The sequence below is a fragment of the Bombus flavifrons genome, chromosome 3 (genome assembly GCF_040668555.2).
Source record: "Bombus flavifrons isolate JBK064 chromosome 3, iyBomFlav1_principal, whole genome shotgun sequence".
NCBI lineage: Eukaryota > Metazoa > Arthropoda > Insecta > Hymenoptera > Apidae > Bombus > Bombus flavifrons.
Genome location: NC_138444.1, coordinates 15595846 through 15617962, shown reverse-complemented (window position 1 = coordinate 15617962; position 22117 = coordinate 15595846). Strand labels below are relative to the sequence as shown.

Here is a 22117-nt window from a genome sequence, read left to right as displayed (position 1 = left end):
TTAAATTTTTCGTAATAGCTTAGTCCCAAAAATTTTCAATTCCAATCTTCTTTTAAATTGTTTAAATTACGTACTAAATTACATGTGTATATAAACATGATATAACACCACGCCATAAGAAATGTTTTAACTAACCCCCCTCCTATTCATCAGATGCCGACATGCTATCTGTTCGAAGAATTCGATTTACGAAGAACCGAAGGATACAAAGTGATACATTTTTACCATTAGGTTTCATTTAGGTAAATATATATAACATATAAAAATAAAATTACTGGTTACATACTGAAATCATATAATCTTGTAAAATTAAAAATAAATTTATAAACTTATAAATGAGAAAATAAATGAGAAAATAAATGAGAAAATAGAGATGTTCAAAGCTAATTATTAGCAATGTTACAAACACATTAAATAATAATTAACTTATTCTTTTATGTAAATAAGTAAATCCATTAGTAAAAGTTCAGAAGTCGCTTAACGACTTGGAAAAGAAGCAGATGACTTAGAGCTTACAATCCATCGCTAATAAGTCATTGGCGTCGACAATTCAATAAGATCAATTCGTTTTACGATATTCTATCAATTAATCAGAGACCCATACAATTATTCGTCATAGCTCATTCACAGTAGTTCACGTGTTTTAACATTAACTCTACATCCCGACAAATTGAAGGGTACCCGTACAAAAGTTTCGATAGTCTTTCGTACCGTTTGGATCCGACCGAGAAGAAGCTAGTTGGGGGTAATTATGAACGCCTCGTTCTTGGTACGATCAGTTTCAATAAAAGTAATTATCGCAGTGGCTGTTTCGAAGTAAAAATCGATGATGAGCATAGATGAGGGTGGAAGTAAATTGTACGACTATTACCTACGCGTGCACAAACGAGACGCGCGGGTAATGAATTCAATTGTTTGACATGTTGGTACCCTCCCTACTCTTCGCTGTCTCGTCCAATCAGGTATAAGCGAGGGCGTCCATTGCCATATTCGAAATATATAAATGTGTCAATATCTGTTCCACTACGCTCAGTCAGTATTTTTATTCGTCGCTGCCAAACTGTCGATTAAATAGTAAACCTTGAATCGTTTTCAAACTTCAAGAGAAAGTTAACGAAGTAATGGTAAGTTTGACTTTTCTAACGTGGATCCTCGATTGGTCAGTTTTATAGCCACCTTTTTACCCTCTTTTACGCTGTTTCGCGCCGTTACACGAGTGATAGACTACTATAAAAGTAGAAATTATCGACTAGTTTCTCGGACCGTCAGTGAACCGTAGTTAATGTTAACACTTTTTGTCAGATTATAATAATTGTTCTTTACCAGTTCCTTTGTACGTTGCTTATTCTTTTGAAGAGGAAAGAGAAATTCTTCGGTGAAATATGATAATCATTTAGGCTTATTCTTTCATTTCTTTCAATTTTTTGTTTAAGAACATGACTTGAATGAACACAATTTCTGATGAACACAATATAACTTGATGAGAGGACAAAAGAATGCAACATAGTGAAAGGGAATTCTCTTTGCCTTCTGTTTTTTCTTTTCTTTACTTTTTGGACAAGAATATAATATATTTTTACAAACATATAGAAAAAGAAAAAAGAAAAACGAAATGAACTGGAAGAAAAGAATTTCTTTCTTTTTCATTTGATTTTATTTTATTTTCTTTTCTTCTAAGTATGTAACATACTCTTATGCATATAATAAAAAAAAAAGAAAAAAGAAACAGACAGGAACAAAATAGGAGAAAAGGATGAAAGTTTTTATTCACTTCGTGATTGGTGTTTCACACTGCATATTTTCTTATCGCAGTTTACGGGCTAGCTAATATCATATCTAGATTACGATACGTTAAAGGGCTCCGCGGAAAGAGGGCGCGAGATAGGGAAGATGCGAAGATTGTATAAGAAGTTGCATCATTCGGTTCGAAACCTCCTCCCGTGATGTGCGCTCCTAGAAAGCATCTCCGGCGCGAGTATCTTTATAAAAAGTTCTATCTCATAGCAATACCAGATTCGATATTCCTACGGACTTTATCTACCTGTGACAATTATCCGTCGTGATTCATAAGTTCCAAGGTAAGAAAAAGGAAAGAAATTTTTTAAACAGAATACACACATATATCGATTTGAAAATTTCCGAGTTTAAACTACGTGTAAATAGATTCTATGTGAAAAAGTGAGAAGTACGAGATATATGTAGATAAACTTTAAATAAATAGGACAGATAACTGTAAGGCAAATTCTTATAGAAAGGAAGATTTCTGATTAAAATATAGATTTTACAGTTTATATTTCTCAGTCCCTTGAAAGTAGATAACACATGGAAAACTAAATTCTATTTTTAGTTACATATATCTTAATAAGCAAATTTTCGAACAACTTTCCCAATTTTTAATAGAACAGTCTATTTTATCCTTTTTTCCGCATCAAATTATTTGACACTTTTCGATTAATTTCATCATGACGTTCTCGAGGAAATTTAAAGATGTCTAAATACTGGCTCGTGATAACATCATCTACCTGTGGTCATATCAGTTTTTGATTACACTTCACAACGTTACCTATATATATATCGTAATTTTCGACCGCAGAATTACACTAACGCAAAGTAACTAATTGTTTTCATCATACAATCGAGTCTGAACTAAATATGAATTCAACTTACAATTTTCGATTATTATCAACTTTTTTCACAATTTCAAATTACTTTGACATACAATCAATCGGACGAAGTAAAGTTAGAATTTTCAAACAGCATTCACAACATTAAATCTTATTTTCAAAAACATAATACATTGAAATGTTCAATTATTCATATTTTAAGATATATTCTTTTCTTTGCTCCAACATAATCGCGTTTAATTAATGTGTATTCATTAAATATTTCGAACAACATTGTTTATATAATATTCGTAACATTTTCTGCCTAAGTAACTAATTATTGTCTAGATAAGTTAAATAGTCCTTCCCATAACCGGTTAAATATAATGTATATGGATCTGTTGCCCATTGAAACATCGAAGAATTTGAGTACCGATCCTCATTACGAAACTATAAAACCGTCGTAAACCTCGGAAGTTTTAGCCACTTTTAACTGTTCTCGGGACACGCTGCATGCAAGTGTTTCCAGTAAAAGAAGAAGGAGAAAAAATAAAATAAAAAAGAGAGACACACACGCTCACGCACACACCACGTCGCACCGTATCGTCTCCAGATTCTCCCTTATTTTTTTGCACCGCATGTGTGTTCATTAACGCTCGCGCGAATTCATTTCCAAACATCTTGTCTTGTTAACAGCCGAGTTACTTAATCTTCTTTAAACGGTACGCGTGACCTTCCTTCTTCCTCTCACAAAGACTCTCTGACTGAGTGACTGAGAGGAAGAAAAAGGGGAGAAACGCGGGACGAGAACACCAAAGATAAAATGATGCGGTAGCATCTAAATTTTGTTCGTGAACTTCGTGAGAACAACGTTCCGCCGAGGGAACGCCTCAAAGTCACGGTAAACGACGCGGCCAGCACGTACACGCCTCTAAAATCCTAACCGAACGTGTCGAAGTGGAGGAACCGTGAGAGATACAGATTTAAGTCGAAGCGAGAGATGTCATTCGGAAACCGTGCATTCCTCGTGCGACACGTTGTCAGTCTACCGTCAGAAGGATACGCGGCCAAGGTATCGAGCGTCTTGTCTTGTCTATATCACGATAATAAAATACGGTAGATAAGGAAATCTCTTTAATTTGGTGATTTCGATGCTCACATTAACAAGCAGGCCATGCGACTGATCCGAGCGAACGGTTCCTCCGACTATATCATAAATTTTATGTTAGTTTCAACACGAGATTGTTTCAAAATTGTCGCCACGTGATTCATCATTATCTGTACATCGTAATTTCGTCCACCATTAGAGATATCTATTCGTACGACTACAATAGCAAGGACATCGAATGAGTTGAGAAAGAACATTATGGAAGAGAAAGTGTGTTAAAACGATGAAGGATTAATCATAATATCATTAACTCGTTATCAGCGAAATTATTAAACGAAACTAGCTAGTATTAATACGGTGCTATAAAGAGGAAAGCAGGAAAAAAGAAAGAATGGAATGTGTATTCTGGTTGTTATCGGAGATATTTAATTATCGTCGCGTCCTCAAGAGTTTAATTTCATTGTTGCCAATTGTGTTTATTCGTATCCTCGAAGGAAGGTCGAATGAATCGATATTATAAATCGCGCACCTAACCCGGCAATTAAATCCGCATTGTTATATTCAATCGGTCCAATTTCTGCGAAAGGAGCATGACGTTAGTGTTCATTCTGATTCAATCATTGCACAATGTCCTTTCACATTCATCAAATTAGTTTCTTTCATGTAACATCGTTAGCCGGTAACATTGCCAATCATAATTGCCAATGATATATCGACTTTGCCTTTCACGGCCTCATTTTATGCTTTCAGATGCGATCTTGTTCAATACTGATTAATCTCGTTTGCGTTATCACCGTATCGTATACGGTTTCGGGACACCCTTTTTCATTCCTGCCACGGCATGCCGTTGAACGAGCTGCCGAACGTAGAAGCATAAACAGGCAAATGATAGAGCACAATTCCAATTTCCTAACACCATTGTCGGAATATGGGACACGAACTGAATCGAAGGTAACGTAAACATAATTCATTAATTTCCCTAGTATCTTGAGAAAAATAAATAAACTTTCACGAATTTAGGAAATGGGCCAAATCTAGGCAAAAAAACATTGCAATAAGTATGATCACTCGACGCTGAATGAAATGAATATAAGATGGAATTTAAATCGTTGTTCTATAAAAATTTAACTTTGAAAATATATTTGCAGAAAATGGGACTTTTTGTCCTAGGGATTAGGAAAATCTCAGTACAAATAAATTCCAAAAGATAACATTCAACGTTTCGATTTTCAGCCTGTAGAGCCATGGACTAAAATCACACAGAATCCAGTAAACGGCATCGAGACCATTGTGGGGTAAATATCACACATCGAAGAGAATAGATGCGTAAACCGATAATACTGTATTTCTTCTGTTATTACAGAAGCAAGGTGGAATTGGAATGCAAAGCTAGCGGCAGTCCTCCACCAGAAATTCTCTGGTTTACAGGAAGCGGTAGTAACGAACAAGTAAGTAGTTCGATCAAACACGATTCTTATATCATACGATCAAGAGGAAAGAAGAGAATATTAATTTCCGATATTGTGTTTTGTGATAGCTGATCGAATATGTGAAAACCAGTACGCATTCCTTGTACGATCCATCCGAAGAGTGGAAAGGAGTGGCCAGAATTAATTCGAAACTCGTGATAGAATGCGTTACTCCGGATGATGCTGGATTGATCTACTGTGCGTCGGTTTCTGCGAGAGAGGTGAAGATCTCCACTCCTACGGTGCTGCTGGTTAACAGTAAGTGGAATACAATTAACAATTAACTGTCAATCATCTGGAACTACATTAACATGAAGCTTTGACCAACTGTCACGCAAGCCTCTTATCTTTCATAATACATTCGTATATTTCACTAATGAGTGATTCATGAAACTCTTCGCTCTTTCTCTTCACTCTTTCCCATGCATTATTTCGCCAATTGAATTCGACATCAGATAGTTTGTCATTTTTTATATGATTATAATAATAAAACGATTTGATTTTCGTCAAGTGCCAACATCGATTTACTCGCATCAACTAATTTTCCAGATTTCTAATTATAAATTGTGATTCTTTCATAAGAAGACTCAGCTGTAATATTCCAACACTGACGAAATCTCGAACAGTTCGAGACATAAAAATTTCTCATTCAACGATTTCTTTACAGACGAAGGTGGTGCCAATAACTGCAGTTCTGAAAGCGACCCAGTAATTACTCTTTACTCGCCTACTCTGGTAGCCACTATTGGAGCAACAGTTGTGTTGCCTTGCAGAGCAAGTGGAAAACCAACACCACAAATCACTTGGGTGGATAACTACAACATACCTCTAACTCTGTCAACTAACTTGCGACACAGAGTATTGGACAACGGTGACCTAATAATAGAAGAACTTTTATGGGAAGACATGGGTGGCTACACTTGCCAAGCCAAGTCTAAAAATCGTCAACAAGTCATCAGCACGTTCCTCTATCCTTTGCGTGTAAGTTTCTATAATTTTACCTAAATTTGATGATTTAGTATTTGGTTCGATTGATGACATAGAAAAAGTACACTAAATTTATTTAAAGTAATTTAAAGTATATTTCGACTTTATTTTTCAGCCCGAAAAGGAAGTGGCTCGAACAGTCAACTAAACAATTATTGAAAAACGAACCCAATCAATCCGATCTCCGGCTATCATTGTATTGTATGACATGCCACAGTCTTCTCGCGCTAAATTTCGGTGTTCGTTAGCGTTCAAATGGTATTGTTTTTTCAGTATAAGCACTATATATAAGATTATACATATTACGGTACTGAAGACATGACAATGCGTTTAAGAATCAACAACGCTACATTTAGTTAATATTGATTAAAATGCAGTCACTATTTTACTTAAAGTTTTATAATAGATTTTAAGGTGCCAAAGAGTTTTTGTATTTGATTATGATAATGACGTTAGCAATTTTAAAATAGCGATCTTTTTTAAGCTATTGCAATATTTAATTATTGTTTATACGGCGACGACGTTTCGTATTTAAACGAATTATTTATTTATTATATATGTACATTGGAAGTCGAGTCAATAGGCAAGCATAACGAAAGATACTTTGATTAAAGCGAAGATTAATTGCTAAATTCTAGAAAACTCGATGGAAAGGAAACGATGGCCGATCATTTGACATCGATTCTTATTTCGCTTACTGCATACTTATTAGTATTAATTAGTAATTTTTACTTGTTTTTATTATTTTAGTCACTTATTCGTATGAAATTATCATAATCTATTGTCTATTGTGAACTGCTATATTTTTATGTATAAATAAGTGTATTTCATTTCGTACAATGTTTATAAATTTGTGTTATATTTATTTTTCCCCACCTAACTTTCCTCGATTGAGTTGGATTTTCAAATATATGTTCAATTCGTTACATTTCTTAACTAATACAACGAATCTAAGAAGAAAAAAATGACCTTGTATGAAAGATCATTAGTCCAGTTGATAATGCTATATTGTTATAACTGAAGACACGTGTCACTTGTTCGTAGAAATCCAATTAAAAAATGGCAAAAAAATTGACTGCGAAGATTGGACCTTCGATTCTAAACGCTGATTTGTCACAACTTTCAGAAGAATCACAAAAATTAATTAATAGTGGTGCTGATTATTTACATTTAGATGTTATGGATGGACACTTTGTACCTAACCTTAGTTTTGGTCACCCATTAGTAAAGTGTCTTCGAAATAAAGTAACAGATGCCTTTTTTGAAACGCATATGATGGTTTCTAATCCCAATCTGGTATATTTTACCTTGCTTTTTCTTTGATTTAAATTTTCAGTTGTATATCATTTCTATTTACACTTTATTTGAAGAAATGTTATCTATAAATTGAATACTTTTCCTTCACCTTAGTGGATAGAGCCAATGGCTGATGCTGGTGTTAACCAATATACGTTTCACGTTGAAGCAGTAAACGATGTTCCACTACTTTGCAGAAAAGTAAGAGAAACAGGAATGAAAGTATGTACCTCATATTTTCGATGAAATTAAACCTGCTTGGTTAAAAATTATACTAAATACATTATTTCTTTAAATGAAAGGTTGGGGTAGCACTTAAACCACAGACTCCAGTAAATGTAGTTGAGGATTATATTGAATTAGCAGATATGGTATTAATTATGACTGTAGAACCAGGTTTTGGTGGTCAAAAATTTATGGAACCAATGATGAAAAAGGTATCATGGCTTAGGAAAAATTATCCTACATTGGACATAGAAGTTGATGGAGGTGTTGGACCAAAAACTATTGATGCATGTGCAAAGGTATGTATTTAAATTTAGTAGATATATATTTTAACATATACTATAACAAAAAGAACATTATATATATTCTTTTTTAGGCTGGTGCAAACATGATTGTTTCTGGAACAGCTGTCATAGGTTCTTCTGATCAAGCCAAAGTTATCAAAACTCTAAGAGACGCAGTAAATTGTGCATTGCAAAATAATTGAAAATAAGAAGGGAAGGAAAGTATCTTTTCTACATATAAGATTGATATGTTGTACTTATATGTTACAAATTTTGCAAATATAAAATTCTGTTTAAAATTTTTTACCAAAATAAGAAGGCAAATTATTATTTTCTATTTTGGTGTCATTACAGTCACTTATATTCACTGATAGTTCATATATTTGTAAAACTGTCAAACTGGGAATTTGGCAACAAAGAGACTTTAGGAAATATTTTTGCTCTTAATTCTGCTAAAGTGATTAGAATAGCTTCTTCCGTCCTAATAGTTCTTGATCCTTGTTGAGGACAAGTATTTAAATATTGATCAAACACCAAAGAAGCATCATCCACATTCAAATTAGGGTCACTGTCTACTGCTGCTTCCAATCCACACAATCCTCCAAATATTATTAAAGCATGATGGTATTTAATACTTTTTGATTCCACGTCATCAATAGAATTTCCTTTATCTGAAGTACCGATGGTCAAATCATATCCATTCTTATAAGGACATTGAGTTAACACCTCTGTAAGATTATTAGCTAATCTCACAGTATATCCCCAATATATTCCAGTATCTGATCTGGGAACATCAGGTGGAACAATGAAGCCTTTTATTTTTTTCGGATTTGGTTGGTCTTTGGGTATCTTCACTGTAACCCTTAATCCATCCGTTAATACTTTATCCACAGAAACATCATTTAATAATCCCACATTCACATGAGAACCTTTGCCAGGTTTAACTGGCTTATTTGTAACTACTCCTTCTCTATACAAAGATATATCTTGCTGACGTAAGTGGTGTGGAGCATCCAAAGGATTTAATACTCCAGCATACTGCAAATCTTTATGAATTGGAAAGAAATACTTCCTTAAATATTGTGGACATTCAAGATACTGCAATATTCTGGCTAATTGCAAACATCCAACTCGTCTTTCACCTAAGAATTCGTCATTTCTTATTTTCTTCTTTTCACTTTCAGTTATCTCTCCTTTATCGTCAAAAACGACGATTTCGTTTATTTTATAAATACATGCGGCACGTGCTATTTGTCCTGCCAAATATGTTCGTAATTCTGGTGACTGAGCATTATCTAAAATTGAACCAGGAACTGCGATACTCAAAGTCGAAATGTCTCTTTTTTCGAAATGACTTTCAACAGGTTTAGCCACTTCGTTCTGCAATTCTTTTTTAGTTTCTCCTTTCTTAAGCTTTTTTGCTAACCTCTCTTCCTTCCATTTCTTTCGCTGTTCTTTGTGTAAACGATTGGTTTCTTTCCAAGTTTTCGGCGTAGGAATTACTGGTGGCATAATTTTTTAATTTTTTCAAACTCTTCCTTTAAACTTTGAGATATTTATCATTTACCACAATTATCTTGTAGAAAATTTCACAGATTAATAAAACCATTGAACGCTACATTTGGTGCGAACGTGACAGGCAGTGTTTTTGTTTGTACATATCTTTTCATTGAGTAAGAGATTTCTCGAACTTTTGCTAAATTCGTACGATTACATCAAATTATGGCCACGGAAGAAGGTTTCGAACAGGTTCTTATGAAATTTGACTTTATAAAATTTTGTCTTATGATAGTTAATTTAATAAAGCGAGATATTTAATATTACTTCTAAGGCAAAATGTCTAACCTTAATTATGTTTATCTCAAACATGTTTAAAATTAGTTTAATAAGCATGTGTCTTTGAAATTAATAAACAAGATTATTCATGAAAATTATATGAAAAAAATTGTGTTTTCACAGTTCGAAGATGAAGAGGCAGAAATTCCGATTGGCGGGACTTTACCCGGTGGTAGGAAACGATTATTTTCGAAAGAATTACGGTGTATGATGTATGGTTTTGGCGATGATCAAAATCCTTATACAGAAAGTGTAGATTTGTTAGAAGATCTTGTTATTGAATTTATTACCGAAATGACACATAGAGCTATGGAAATTGGTCGTACCGGTCGTGTGCAAGTAGAGGATATCGTATTTTTAGGTAGTAATAAAATAAGTATATTGATTTCTGCATAATGTCTTATAAATTATTATCTTTCCATAAATTTGAAATTGGCTTGTTAAATTGAAAATTTTCTTTTACAGTTAGGAAAGACCCAAGGAAATATGCAAGAGTTAAAGATCTCCTAACAATGAATGAAGAATTAAAGAAAGCTAGAAAAGCATTCGATGAAGTTAAATATGCAGGTACTGTTAGTCAGTAAATTTAATTTGTCAATATCAAAGCATATAACAAAATACTTTTATTCTGCCTGAATTTATTATTTTATTAGAGAATCATATATATATATTCATATATTTTTTTTTATAAAAAGCTTTTTTGTATAAACAGTTATTTTCATGATTTTGAGAAAGCTCAGATAGAGTTTGAGCATAAATGATCTAAGTACTGCATTATAGTAGCTGCACAGTTTTTACAAGAACGGAATGCTACATGCTTGTGTGCTGCATTTTTATGATACTTCATGCTTGCTTATCTACATAATTGTAAGATTATAGTATACTTAAGATTGCTTAAATGTTTTTGTTAGATAAAAAGAAATATGCATAAACATATATATTTGGGGGTTTATGTAAGTATTAGGTTGTCCAAAAAGTTTCTTTTGCTTTATAAGGAACTAATGGATGCACAACATTTTCCGTTTTGTATTATTGTATCGAATTACGTATGATCCATTTTGTTCTATCAAAATAAAGATCACAACATTTAACAGATTAGGTTTCATGTTTGTATAAAGATGCATTGTTGTAAAAAACATGTCTGTAAAGGAAAGACACTTTCTGGACAACCTAATAGTAATACTTAGATCTATTATAAAATTCGATAATTATCATATGAGTGCTATTTCTTTTTTTATGTAGTGTTAGTAGTATTGTATATGTAAAATAGAGTATAAAACAAAAATCTATATCTGTACTAAATGTTCTATATTTTATTTCATGCACAATATATATATATATTTTACACTTTTATAATAAAAACTACTTTATACCTATGTTTTATTTTAATAGCTACAAAATCTTTTCACAGCTCTAGTATAATAAAATGCTGGTTTGGAATAATTATTTTATGTCCTATTTACTTTTTATACTTTTATTCATTCTTCAATTTTTATATTATATCTCTCTTAATTTTTGTGTTATTTCTATTTTATTGTGTAAATTGCTCTGTTTATTTTCATTAAGCAGCATGAACAATGCATGTTTTTAATTTAAGTTAAATTACAGTTTATTTTTTAAAAAATTATTTTGGCTTAATTTCTTGCATGTATATATATTGTTTCATTCTTAAATCAAAGAAAATTGATTGATTAAATTTCATAAAGCTATATCATACACTGATTGATACTAGAAACAGCTTCTTTTGCTGACAGAATAACATGAGAGACTCCTACACCGTGATATGAAGAGCCACACAACGCTAAAGGTATTTTATGCGCGGAGATGTAATCGTGGATGCGAGTTAAGCGTTGTGCGTGACCTATTATATATTGTGGAATACAATCTTTCAGAATGGAAACATTACATGCCTTGGGATCTTCATTAATGCATAAAAGTTTGTTTGCATATTTAACTGCTACCGTTTTTAAATGTTCTTCAGATGAGCATCTACCAAAGTATTTTTCAAACCATGCCCCACCCATCATTACTGTCAGTACCTGGATTTGAAAACAAAAATTGTATATATTGAATAAGAAATGTTTCTAGTCCATTATATATATGTGAAAGATTATTTAAAAGTCAAAAATCATTTTATGTCACTGCAAAGTTACTTTATAAAAATTTATTATAAAAAACATTAAGCTGGTGTAATAAATATTTATATTTATACATACTGTCATTTTGGAATTTTGAGGAAGGGCACATGAATCAAATATTATACCCAAAATTGGAATTTCTTCTTTTGGTGGAATGAGAACCCCAAAGGCATTTATTGGTAAAACATTTTCAGAAAACTGGAGATTAACTACAGCTATCGTTACTGTAGGTATACTATATAATTCTTTAGATAGTTCTGGGTGTTGCTTTTGAATTAAATTAGCTAAACTTTTAGCAGGTAAACTTGATATGATATGAGAATATTTTTCAACTTTTCCATTTACAATTAATTCTACACAATCTTCGTTAAATATTATTTGTTCACAGTTATGTTTCATTTTTATATTCACTCCACGTTTAGTAATATTTTCAGCCAGTGTTTGAGGCAATTGTTCAAAACCTCCTTCTAGTCCCCATGTACTCCATAATTCTCTTTTAGCTTTCTGTACTAAAAGCGAAGATATGTTATTTGATTTTACTATTTTTTGAGTCTCATTTGTGTTTTCCAATGTAACTTCTTTTTTTTCTTTTTTATTTAATATATCTAAAAATTTTTTCTGTACAAGACCCATAAATACAGAACCATATTTTTGTTCAGTTTCAAATATATTTGTCATAAAAGATTTTGCACTTAATTGATGTATGTCACCACCACAAATTCCACATAATATTGGTGCAACCATCTTTTCAGATACATCTTTGCCAAATCTCCTTTCTACGAAATTATATATGCTTTCGTCATCTTTAAGAACTTTTGCTGCTTTAAAATCATTCCACAGAAGCCTAGCTAAAGAATGATTTAACAGCGTATTTTTTGTTATAATTCCTTTTAGGGAATTAGGTAAACAATGCAATACATTGTCTGCATAAATATATCGGTTTTTAGCAGCAGGATGTTCAGCTTTAATTGGAATGACTTTAGATGATAATTTCAATTCTTCTATTAATTTCAATAAATCATGTGAGTTAGCTCTAATAACTCGTGGACCTGTTTCAAAGATTGTTCCATCAGGTTGTTTTACAGAACGTATCCAACCACCTACACGATTTGAAACTTCTAATATAACTGGTGGAGCCAGTTTTGGATTTTCAAGAGCATAATATGCAGCTGATAAACCTGATATACCACCACCTAGTATAGCTGTCATGTTCAATTACATAAATATTCAAATGTATTAATGAATATTAAATTTATTTTGGATAAAATATGTACACAAATTAATATATTCGTATTATGCTGTTTAAAATAAATTAAATAATACTTATGTTTCTCCTTTTCTGCTATTAAAATGAATTATTCTTTGTTAAATTCTATAGCAATTTTACATTATATGTACTACACTAGTTCAGCCTTCTTTTCATTAAGCCAATAATTTAAAAAGAAACTTTTAAAAAATTAAATAATTGAATAATTACAAATGCACTGTCAAAGTTATTGTTTCACAAGCTAATTATATTAGTGCATTTCATGCTTAAGAAAGGTTATATACATTGTTTGAATCATTGTATGTTATGTATGCACATGAAATAAAAATTCAATGTGTAAGAGTGACACTTTCTATTTGGAAATAAACATTAATGTAAACAAATTTCTTAATTTTATATTTTTTATTGAATTGTACATTATTGTTTTATATCTACTTCTTTAATTGCTCGAATGATTATAAGCAATAAGATAACCAAATATTTTAGAAATATCGATTTAACATTAGTTAAAAATTTAATCAAATAATATGGTGACAAATTTATCTATTATCATATAATAATCGTCATATAACAATTTTTATTAAATACGTTTAATTATATCTTTAACTATCTTATTTTGATGAGACTATACTGAATTGATTAGGATAAAAATGGAAATTTCCGCTTGCGTCATTGAAATTATAATGCATGAATGACTATTTTAATATTCAGATATTCTGAACTTGAATTGTAAACGCATTTATATTACTTGTTACGTTTTCATGCTACATCTGCTGTATCAGTAATCTGCGATTATATAATAGAATTTGCACGGGTTCCCGCCAAACGATTCTTTAACAGATTCGGTGCAAGAAAACGTATGTATTTCATGTTTTGAAAAATATTGTCTATAAATTTTTAATACTTTGTGCTTATTTAAAAATTCAACTTTTTAACAAGTCATTAATTTTATAGTTATTAAAATTTGGAATATCATTAACTGTTACAATGAAAGACGGAAGCAGATTGTTGTCTATTCTTCTGAAAGCTTCAGAAAAAGCAGCAAATATTGCAAGAGCTTGCAGGCATAATGACGCTCTATTTAAATTACTTGTACAAGAAAAATCAGAGGAAGAAAAGAATCCACGCTTCTTCCAAGATTTCAAAACCTTAGCAGATGTGCTTATTCAAGAAACGATCAAACATGACATAGGATTAGAGGTAAATTACTAGTTCATTGTTTTGTTTATAAACACCCACATATAAACGATGACTGAAAACATATATATAATTGGTACAGAACAACTATATCAATATATTATATTAGATATATCTTCCCAAAAAGAAGAATATAAAACAAACGTTATTTATAGAAAATTAGTTTCCAGAACTGGCTAAGGTAGTGCAAGGAGAGGAAACTAATACATTCAGCAATGCCATGGGTGAATCTATAGTGGTTGAAGTATGTCCGACTGTTGAAGAAACCACTGAACTATTAGCCAAAGTGATGGGTAGTGATATTGCAACTGCTGAATTATTAGCCACTGAAGTTCATAAGGATGTCCAATTCTTAGATATTCCAATGGTAGCAGAACTACCTTTTGATTTTGATATTGATATTTATGATCTTGGTATATGGATAGATCCAATTGGTAAGAAACATAACAGTATAATTTAAATGCTCTAAAATAAAGATTTACTATATATGTAACAGATATAAAATAATATTAATACTGCTATTTTTATTAAAACGATGTCTGGGAAATTTATATGGTAAATATCTTCATTTTCATATAATTTATTCTTTATTGTTTTAAGTACTAGTATTATCCAAAGTAGCTTCAAATTTTGCTATTTTTCTGTATCTACTATATATTTCTCTTTTTATTCTATTTTTTCTTATGTATATTTTCATTCTACTTTATTATAATACATACTAATGGTATTCTGTCATGTTGTATGAGTATGTTAAATTCTCTATTTCTTTTTTTTTTTAGTTTAATAAAGCATGCCCGAGGGGCAATTCATGGAACTTTTGTAGATTCAACTGCTGATTATATAAATGGGAGTGAAAAGGTGGATGAAGTCACTGGCGTACATATGAGTGGTTTACGATGTGTCACTGTCTTGATTGGAGTATTCTTGAAAAGCACAGGCATACCAATTGTGGGAGTAATTAATCAGCCTTTTTATACAAATGTGGATTTACGGTAAATGGATCAAAATTTAATTTATACTTGTACAATATCAATAGTCAATGAGTTTCACACTTCATTTTATAGATGGAAAGGCAATTGCTACTGGGGATTTATGGAAAAAGATGTTGGGACATGTTCTATAGTGAAAGAAACTACCAACAAAAAAATAATTGTTCTGAGTAGAGTTGAGGATGAAAATGTGAAATCTAAACTCTTAGGTGCTGGTTTCACTTTAGTGGAAGCAGCTGGGGCTGGTTATAAAATATTAAGCGTTGCCCTCGGACAAGTCGATGCTTATATTTTATCTAAAGGATCTACATACAAGTGGGATACTTGTGGCCCACAAGCTCTTCTACGTTCTTTAGATGGTGGTATTATTGAATTCCAAAGTTTTATAAGTAATCCTGATTCTGACTATATGGATGTAAAATATTTACCGATGTCTACCAATTTGTCGAATAGCAATGGTTTGATAGCGTACCGAAACTTTGAAACTTTGCAAACATTAAAATCGATTTTATGCAAATAATGGTATTATGTTATGTACTTATTTTATTTATTGAGTGCTAATGGTACGTATTATATATATATATTTGAAAGTACTTTAGAAAGGATTTAATTCATGCTGCATTTATTAAATGCAATTTTATTTATTTAATATTAATTTTATTTTTTTAACTTTTTAATTATTCGGTAACAAATGTTTATTGCATTCGATATATATTTTATTATTAATTTAATTTAATTTAATTTTTAATAGTACTTCTACAAATCAATCATGCCTCTATGGTGTGTATGTAGGCTAACTCTAATAGAAGTTATGTTTTTGCTTTTATGCAAATATATATTTTAGTTTAAATTTAATAAATACAATTTTAAACAAAAATTTTAGAAATTTGGATTTGCATCGAGTATGTGGAATATTTTAAAATTTAACTGATTTTTTTTGCATACTAAGTATTTATCGTTTTTAAATATGACTAATGTTGTTATTTAAAATCATAAATGTTAAATTATATAAAATGTTAAAGAATGTTATATAATATCACAATTAAACAATAAAAATGGTTTATGTTTCACTTATGATTTTTTATCCTGCATTCTATCACGTTGTAATATTCCAGCTTTCACATATTTCTTCAAATATAACACTAAGCACTCACGATTAAATATATGTATAACGCACTTAAAAAAATTAATTCATAGTACATATTTTATACAACGTATACAATATGAAAATATTCATATACTCATTCGCGTTCATCGGAAATTTCAATATTTTAAACGTTTAAACGCATTTTACTTGCTTCGATAGTTTCAGTATATATTTGTTCGTAACTAACTTCACACAAATCGTTCAAAATTCGTTATGAATTTTTATAATAGGCACTGTCATGTAGTTATTAATAAAAAAATTACAATTTATAGCTTGAAGTTTTCAATTTCACGAGTTATTAAAGAAATACGTATTTTTTCAATAACATTGCGTCTAATGAATCAAAATTTTTTTCAAATTTGCAATTCGCACTCGAAGAAGATTAGAAAATTTTCACGCCCTCTGCAATTTGCTACGGCGGATGCAGGAATTATATGTATCCTGTGTTTATATGCATGACGGTCGTATACACAGGTCTGGAAATTCCTGTGGGGAGGGTAAGACTTTCAAATTGGCCGCTGTCATAACGTCTCAATGTATTTGTTAGGATTTTGCATTTAACACCATCCTACGCTAAAACTACTTTTTATGAGTAACTCTTACTTTTCATAATTTTTCACAATTTATTTCGAAGTAAATAGATATACGAAGATTCCCGTTTTTCATTACAATTATGATTATAATATATTCGTTTTAATTATAATTATGCTGTATTGTTGCGATATCAACGTACCACGTTGCGCTTTAAATTAAAACTTCTTTCTGTTAAAAAAAAGCATCGTTCCAAGTCGACTTCTTCTGTTCTTTCGCGGGATTCTTAGGCAAGCCGCCGCAGCCACGCTGCAGTTTACTAACCGAGCGTATATGCATGGATTTATCGGCATAATCCAATAATATCGTAGGTTGCAGACACAAGATCGCGCTGCGTAACAAGTCTGGAAATTCTCATGGTGCTCCGTATGAAAGCCCAGCGGCTGTGGCCGTAATCTGCAACATCGCAGAATGCACAACTGCAGTGGAATAGCCTACAATTATAGAAAATCAAGGTAATCCTTTCAGTTATCCACAAATGCTTCAAAATAGCTTCAGTCTTCATTGTAGAATGCGCGGCGGTCGAATTAGCCGTAAGATTTATCAACACAGCCTTCACCAAATTATATTTGATTTGTGCAGATTCGCAGAACATTTTACAGAGTCTAAAAATCTACTCCCTTAAAGCCGCGATAAATCAACACAATTTAAACATGAAAAATATATGCCTCGTCATACACGAGGATTGAAGATAACGAAATATAGAAGGCAGCGGTTGGAAGTACAAATAACCAATTTCTTTCAGTCTCTCGATCAGATTGTTGGCAAGCCCCCAAACGAATGGTAATATTGGTCGACAGAGGAAGAGCAGGCCAAGGAGAACTTGACATTCAGCCTGTTCAGACTTGATCTGATTCAGGATGCAGCTTGCAAGTCTTATAACTGCGAGCACAACTATCAAGATCTGGATCATGTATTATGGCAATATCCCTAACACTCAAATTACTATACTCCACCAGCTAGCTGCTAAAGAGTTCAAGAATTAAAGAACTGAAGATCATTGACAACTTAATAAACAAGCCATCTCTTAAGGAACAACATAAAGAAACAGAGGTACAAATGAAAGAATGATTAGAAGTTAAGAGACTGAAATTATATACATAACTTTTGTTTTTCTTTTCTCAAATATCTCTTTTCTTTATTTTTATATAGTTTATATATATATATGTATATATCCTTTTTCTTATACTACCGGTTGTATATAAGCATATATAAAAATGTACATATAATTATACTTAGAATAAGAACTAATGTTTAAGCAATGTAACAATGTGCAATCTCTAAATAAAAATAGCGCATAGATAGTATACGGATTTAAAATGCTTAAAAAAAATTCTAAGGAAGTAGAAAAGGAAAAACGAAGAAAATGTTTCACATATTTGTAATATGTTAGAAATCTCTTTTTGTTTAACAGTTTTTGTTTACAATATGGTACAACTCTGAGTCTAAATTAGTGAACCTTCATCAATGTTATATTGCTATTTACACGAATAGATAGACAAAATATGTTAAATTGTACTATTTTAGTTTTCGACTTCTACTTAATATTTTATTCAATTTTCAATATATCATTATTTCATCAATCGAACAAACCTAATTTTGTTGCAAAAGGGACGAAATATTGTAATTAAATAAAACATAAATATATATATGTATAGAACTCTCATCTACCTATATTATTTTTCTTTTACATACTTTGTATAAAAAAGCTTAGAATTATAGGTGGCAACCATCGTGATTTCTTAAGAATTGGGGAGAAAGTATTCGTCAGGTATTGGCCTGAGCAGTTTAATTGGGAAAGCACCCGTTCGGCAAGTGTTCGATCGAATTCGGGTCTAGAAACGTGATTGGCCGAATATTTTTTGGCCTACGAATATTAAGTACGAAAAGGACGAAACCTATGATAGTAACTTAATTGAAAATATTCTTCTCTTAAATCCATCCAAACCCACGTTACGCTCATTTTATGATTTCTCGCAAATCGTCATTATATTTATAGTCACAAATTTCTCTGCAGAACTTATTCAACTTTTTCGTTGAAGTTGTTCCAATATTTTCTTATACATATTACGTACTCCTTTCCTTATAAACATTTGCATCATTTAAGTATTCTTGTATTGTACTTTCCATTTCCATATTTATTTATTTAACACGGAATCACATGTAATTTGATTAAAAAGTCCTTTTACAGTTGTTCTTCTGTGTGGGATTCGAGATAAACGAGTTGTCGTTGTAATGGTTGATTCACTGGTCGAAACGAGTCATTCCGGATGCTGGCGCTTCTTGCGGGTGCAGTATGATTTCCGTTTGTTTTGCGGCGGACACTGATGTAGGTTGTGCATGTGTTCATACGTCGCAAAACGGAATGGCCCGAATCATTGATACCTGCAATTCAAAAAACCATATTTTTAGTATGGTTAAATACATTGGTCTCCCTGCATTAAAATTAAATGAAAAAAGCAAATCGATTCAACAAATAATTTCCAAAATAAAAATTCTTAGATGTAGCCCGCTTTCATGTAAAGTGGCAAAAATCGTAGAATTCAAAGTTTCGTATTTCTTAAATAAACTCAAAACCAGCAAAATGATGACTTAAACTCTCCCTAATTTTACATCGAAAGGAATCTCTGGTGTCAACATCAAAAAATTGTCAACTTGACATGGAATGAACCGTGAATATTAGAAGCCTAGTATTGATTACTTACACATTACATACTAAAGAATATTTTATTCCTAACGTTTTATATTAATTAAGACAGCTAAGGAATTATTTAAAATTTTCATCGAATCTTTAAAGGGTAAACTAACTAAATGCACTTATTAAAAATGTATCTTACTCAGATAAAGTCGTTAGTTGAATGTTACACTTGCATAAAATTTATGCTATTCGAAATATTCTATCCGACCTTTTGTAAAGTTTGATATTACGATATGCACCTGTTAAGGGAATGCCCATCGTACTAGCATTATAGTTATCACGTTGTCTCTCTCTACGAAGCATTCGATGTGCACCAGGCAAATGTCCGATCGCAGTTACGAAACCAGTTCGAAATCTCGCGTTCATCCAGCAATAAATTACTGGATTGTAACAGGAGTGTGACATGGCTAGCCAATGGAGGACCATCCATACGAACGGTAGTCCAGCCCAACTTTCCAGAGTCTCGTTATTATCCATTAGTAGCTAAAAATTTGATAATACCGCTTTACTTAAATATATTTTCTTAATAGAATTTAATTATCTCGCTTAAGTATGAATCTATAGTGTATATCACGTTACTACAGTAGAAACTCCGTTTATATGAACCTGTCGGGGGATAAGTTGGTTCATATAACAGGAATCCACATATTTCTCTCCGCTACCTATGATTTTTCGTTCAATTAAGAGGGGTTCACGTTCATATAAGAGGATTCCACGGAACATTTTCTCTTAAGTATGTAATAATGTTGCAAATTTGTAGCCACTGCGGAGCGTGAGAGTATGTCACATAACGCGTGCCTCTACTATTTACATCTTACTGCTAGACGTTCATATAAGTGGATCGATGCTCGGTGGTAGTTTAAATAATAATAGGAGCTGAGCTAAAGTTCAGTTAATCGTGTACTACTTCATATAAATGGAATTCATATAAACGCAGTTCCAGTGTATATCGCTGTAGAAAAAAATTTACCGGTTCAGTTATTAGGGTTTATTGGATTTTTGTCACTTACGTTTAATATATTGAGTGGAAGCCAACAAATAGTGAACACTATTACGACCGTTACCATCATTTTAATCATCTAAAACAAATGTAAAATATACAATTATGATTACTTTCTTATAACAGAAAATAGAAAAGTTTCTGCTCAAATGAAGAGTATGAAACGAAATAGTACTTGAGTAATATAACATTTATTATTTTTTTCGATAGACGTTCATTTAAGAAAAATATTTTTTACAAAGATCTATGGTAAACATATCGTTTAAAAATTTCATTAAACGATAGGAACTTAGGGAACGATTAAAATAGAAGGTTTACAGAAATAGAAGTGTTAACGCACTTGTTACACGGTAGTCTTTTTTGTGAATTTTATGATACTTCTTTGTGTTAATAGGCAGTGGATATATTAGTTAAATTATGAGAGAAACACGTAGCTAGCCAGAATTTAATCAGGACACACTCGTAAATCACACGCGGCAATTATTTTTTCTTAGGTTAGAAGTATCGTTAATTTTCATGGTCTGTCCAGTGCTGGTTTATTTTATTTATGTGCTGTAGCCAGTAAATACGAATGGCGTTATACATTATTACAAACAACATCGTTTTCCCCATCATGATCGCAACTGTGAATTACGATTCAATCTATTTTGATTTCTTTTACAGTCCAGTTATTTTGGAAATTGAAAATGGAACTTCATTTTCCAGCCTTATAGATGATTAAGAAACTTAATTAAATAAGAATTAATAAAAGAGAAAGGAAAAGACAAGAACTGAAGAGAATTTTATATCAGTAAAATATTTATAGATTTACCATTTGATAAGAAATCAAATTATTTTATAGAAAGTTTTATTATTCTAGTACATCTATATTGCAAATCGCAAAGTTATGAAAAATGTTTTTTTTCGCATGTATAGTCGTAAAATCTGAGAACTTTATGTTGTTCTTTTTTTTAGTATTATCGAGTATATGTATGTATCATATAAAACTCAATGTCAGCTGATATATATATATATATATATAGATAGATATATATATATAGTTTCTATTTTCCAGCGAATTCCAATAATGTGATTCTTTCCTACGTTACAGAGATTCAAAATCTCTGTCACTATTTTTCCACCTAGAAACGGAATTATGAAACGAGATATTATGTTCTTTTCTCTTGTACATTTCTATAGATAAAATTCTTAAGAAGCAGGCATTTTCTTCATCTCGCTGGTAAGTATGTACCTTGCACTCTTACTCAATTTTGGTCGTTGTGTTTTTATAACAAATATTTAT

General features: G+C 31.5%; 7 protein-coding genes across 15 annotated transcripts in view; 4 read left to right on the top strand and 3 right to left on the bottom strand.

Annotated features, from left to right (window-relative positions):
• Positions 1 to 1004: 1004 nt before the first annotated feature.
• Positions 1005 to 6975, top strand: ImpL2 (Ecdysone-inducible gene L2). 7 transcript variants are annotated; one of them, XM_069110085.1, is made up of 7 exons: positions 1005 to 1124; positions 4462 to 4662; positions 4945 to 5006; positions 5075 to 5159; positions 5249 to 5438; positions 5848 to 6161; positions 6283 to 6969. In XM_069110085.1, the coding sequence occupies exons 1-7, from the start codon at positions 1122 to 1124 to the stop codon at positions 6313 to 6315; spliced, it is 888 nt and encodes a 295-aa protein (XP_068966186.1). In that variant the 5' UTR covers positions 1005 to 1121; the 3' UTR covers positions 6316 to 6969. The 7 variants fall into 7 exon arrangements, with proteins under 7 accessions (XP_068966186.1, XP_068966189.1, XP_068966183.1 ...); XM_069110088.1 differs by lacking the exon at positions 1005 to 1124 and adding an exon at positions 1920 to 2078; XM_069110082.1 differs by lacking the exon at positions 1005 to 1124 and adding an exon at positions 3580 to 3675 and having other exon boundaries at positions 6283 to 6975.
• A 116-nt stretch (positions 6976 to 7091) lies between these two features.
• Positions 7092 to 8290, top strand: Rpe (ribulose-phosphate 3-epimerase). The gene is made up of 4 exons (XM_069110092.1): positions 7092 to 7463; positions 7578 to 7685; positions 7766 to 7987; positions 8065 to 8290. The coding sequence occupies exons 1-4, from the start codon at positions 7227 to 7229 to the stop codon at positions 8173 to 8175; spliced, it is 678 nt and encodes a 225-aa protein (XP_068966193.1). The 5' UTR covers positions 7092 to 7226; the 3' UTR covers positions 8176 to 8290.
• On the bottom strand, positions 8260 to 9484 carry LOC138178340 (putative methyltransferase C9orf114 homolog). Its single transcript, XM_069110081.1, has one exon. The coding sequence runs from the start codon at positions 9482 to 9484 to the stop codon at positions 8348 to 8350; it is 1137 nt and encodes a 378-aa protein (XP_068966182.1). The 3' UTR covers positions 8260 to 8347.
• A 105-nt stretch (positions 9485 to 9589) lies between these two features.
• Positions 9590 to 12019, top strand: Taf13 (TATA-box binding protein associated factor 13). 3 transcript variants are annotated; one of them, XM_069110095.1, is made up of 5 exons: positions 9590 to 9721; positions 9932 to 10169; positions 10274 to 10375; positions 11563 to 11615; positions 11701 to 12019. In XM_069110095.1, the coding sequence occupies exons 1-4, from the start codon at positions 9695 to 9697 to the stop codon at positions 11565 to 11567; spliced, it is 372 nt and encodes a 123-aa protein (XP_068966196.1). In that variant the 5' UTR covers positions 9590 to 9694; the 3' UTR covers positions 11568 to 11615; positions 11701 to 12019. The 3 variants fall into 3 exon arrangements, with proteins under 3 accessions (XP_068966196.1, XP_068966195.1, XP_068966194.1); XM_069110094.1 differs by having other exon boundaries at positions 11563 to 12019; XM_069110093.1 differs by lacking the exons at positions 11563 to 11615; positions 11701 to 12019 and having other exon boundaries at positions 10274 to 11180.
• On the bottom strand, positions 11186 to 13155 carry Ppox (protoporphyrinogen oxidase). The gene is made up of 2 exons (XM_069110078.1): positions 12025 to 13155; positions 11186 to 11847 (listed from the first exon to the last, which is right to left on the bottom strand). Exons 1-2 carry the CDS (start codon positions 13153 to 13155, stop codon positions 11515 to 11517), a joined length of 1464 nt encoding a protein of 487 aa, XP_068966179.1. The 3' UTR covers positions 11186 to 11514.
• Positions 13156 to 13483: 328 nt separating this feature from the next.
• On the top strand, positions 13484 to 16500 carry Ipp (inositol polyphosphate 1-phosphatase). Its single transcript, XM_069110080.1, has 6 exons — positions 13484 to 13587; positions 14017 to 14070; positions 14168 to 14413; positions 14574 to 14844; positions 15234 to 15402; positions 15475 to 16500. Exons 1-6 carry the CDS (start codon positions 13546 to 13548, stop codon positions 15917 to 15919), a joined length of 1227 nt encoding a protein of 408 aa, XP_068966181.1. The 5' UTR covers positions 13484 to 13545; the 3' UTR covers positions 15920 to 16500.
• Positions 16501 to 18784: 2284 nt separating this feature from the next.
• Positions 18785 to 22117, bottom strand: part of LOC138178338 (RYamide receptor) — a 47669-nt gene continuing 44336 nt past the window's right edge. The window contains exons 5-7 of the mRNA XM_069110079.1: positions 20846 to 20914; positions 20075 to 20318; positions 18785 to 19522 (exon numbers count right to left, since the gene is read on the bottom strand). Coding sequence (XP_068966180.1) covers positions 19323 to 19522; positions 20075 to 20318; positions 20846 to 20914 — 513 coding nt within the window. The 3' untranslated portion in view covers positions 18785 to 19322. The remainder of the gene's footprint in view (positions 19523 to 20074; positions 20319 to 20845; positions 20915 to 22117) is intronic.

Excerpts from the sequence above, each read along its gene's own strand:
- ImpL2 (XM_069110082.1), top strand. The coding sequence starts at position 3,604 with ATGTCATTCGGAAACCGTGCATTCCTCGTGCGACACGTTGTCAGTCTA. Across the intron at positions 5,160-5,248 it reads GAAGCGGTAGTAACGAACAA|CTGATCGAATATGTGAAAAC; the intron begins GTAAGTAGTTCG and ends GTTTTGTGATAG. Across the intron at positions 5,439-5,847 it reads TACGGTGCTGCTGGTTAACA|ACGAAGGTGGTGCCAATAAC; the intron begins GTAAGTGGAATA and ends ATTTCTTTACAG.
- Rpe (XM_069110092.1), top strand. The coding sequence starts at position 7,227 with ATGGCAAAAAAATTGACTGCGAAGATTGGACCTTCGATTCTAAACGCT. Across the intron at positions 7,686-7,765 it reads TAAGAGAAACAGGAATGAAA|GTTGGGGTAGCACTTAAACC; the intron begins GTATGTACCTCA and ends TTTAAATGAAAG. Across the intron at positions 7,988-8,064 it reads CTATTGATGCATGTGCAAAG|GCTGGTGCAAACATGATTGT; the intron begins GTATGTATTTAA and ends ATTCTTTTTTAG.
- LOC138178340 (XM_069110081.1), bottom strand. The coding sequence starts at position 9,484 with ATGCCACCAGTAATTCCTACGCCGAAAACTTGGAAAGAAACCAATCGT.
- Taf13 (XM_069110093.1), top strand. The coding sequence starts at position 9,695 with ATGGCCACGGAAGAAGGTTTCGAACAG. Across the intron at positions 9,722-9,931 it reads CGGAAGAAGGTTTCGAACAG|TTCGAAGATGAAGAGGCAGA; the intron begins GTTCTTATGAAA and ends GTGTTTTCACAG. Across the intron at positions 10,170-10,273 it reads AGAGGATATCGTATTTTTAG|TTAGGAAAGACCCAAGGAAA; the intron begins GTAGTAATAAAA and ends TTTCTTTTACAG.
- Ppox (XM_069110078.1), bottom strand. The coding sequence starts at position 13,155 with ATGACAGCTATACTAGGTGGTGGTATATCAGGTTTATCAGCTGCATAT. Across the intron at positions 11,848-12,024 it reads CTCAAAATTCCAAAATGACA|GTACTGACAGTAATGATGGG; the intron begins GTATGTATAAAT and ends TTTCAAATCCAG.
- Ipp (XM_069110080.1), top strand. The coding sequence starts at position 13,546 with ATGTGTAAGAGTGACACTTTCTATTTGGAAATAAACATTAAT. Across the intron at positions 14,071-14,167 it reads CAGATTCGGTGCAAGAAAAC|TTATTAAAATTTGGAATATC; the intron begins GTATGTATTTCA and ends TTAATTTTATAG. Across the intron at positions 14,845-15,233 it reads TATATGGATAGATCCAATTG|ATTCAACTGCTGATTATATA; the intron begins GTAAGAAACATA and ends GAACTTTTGTAG.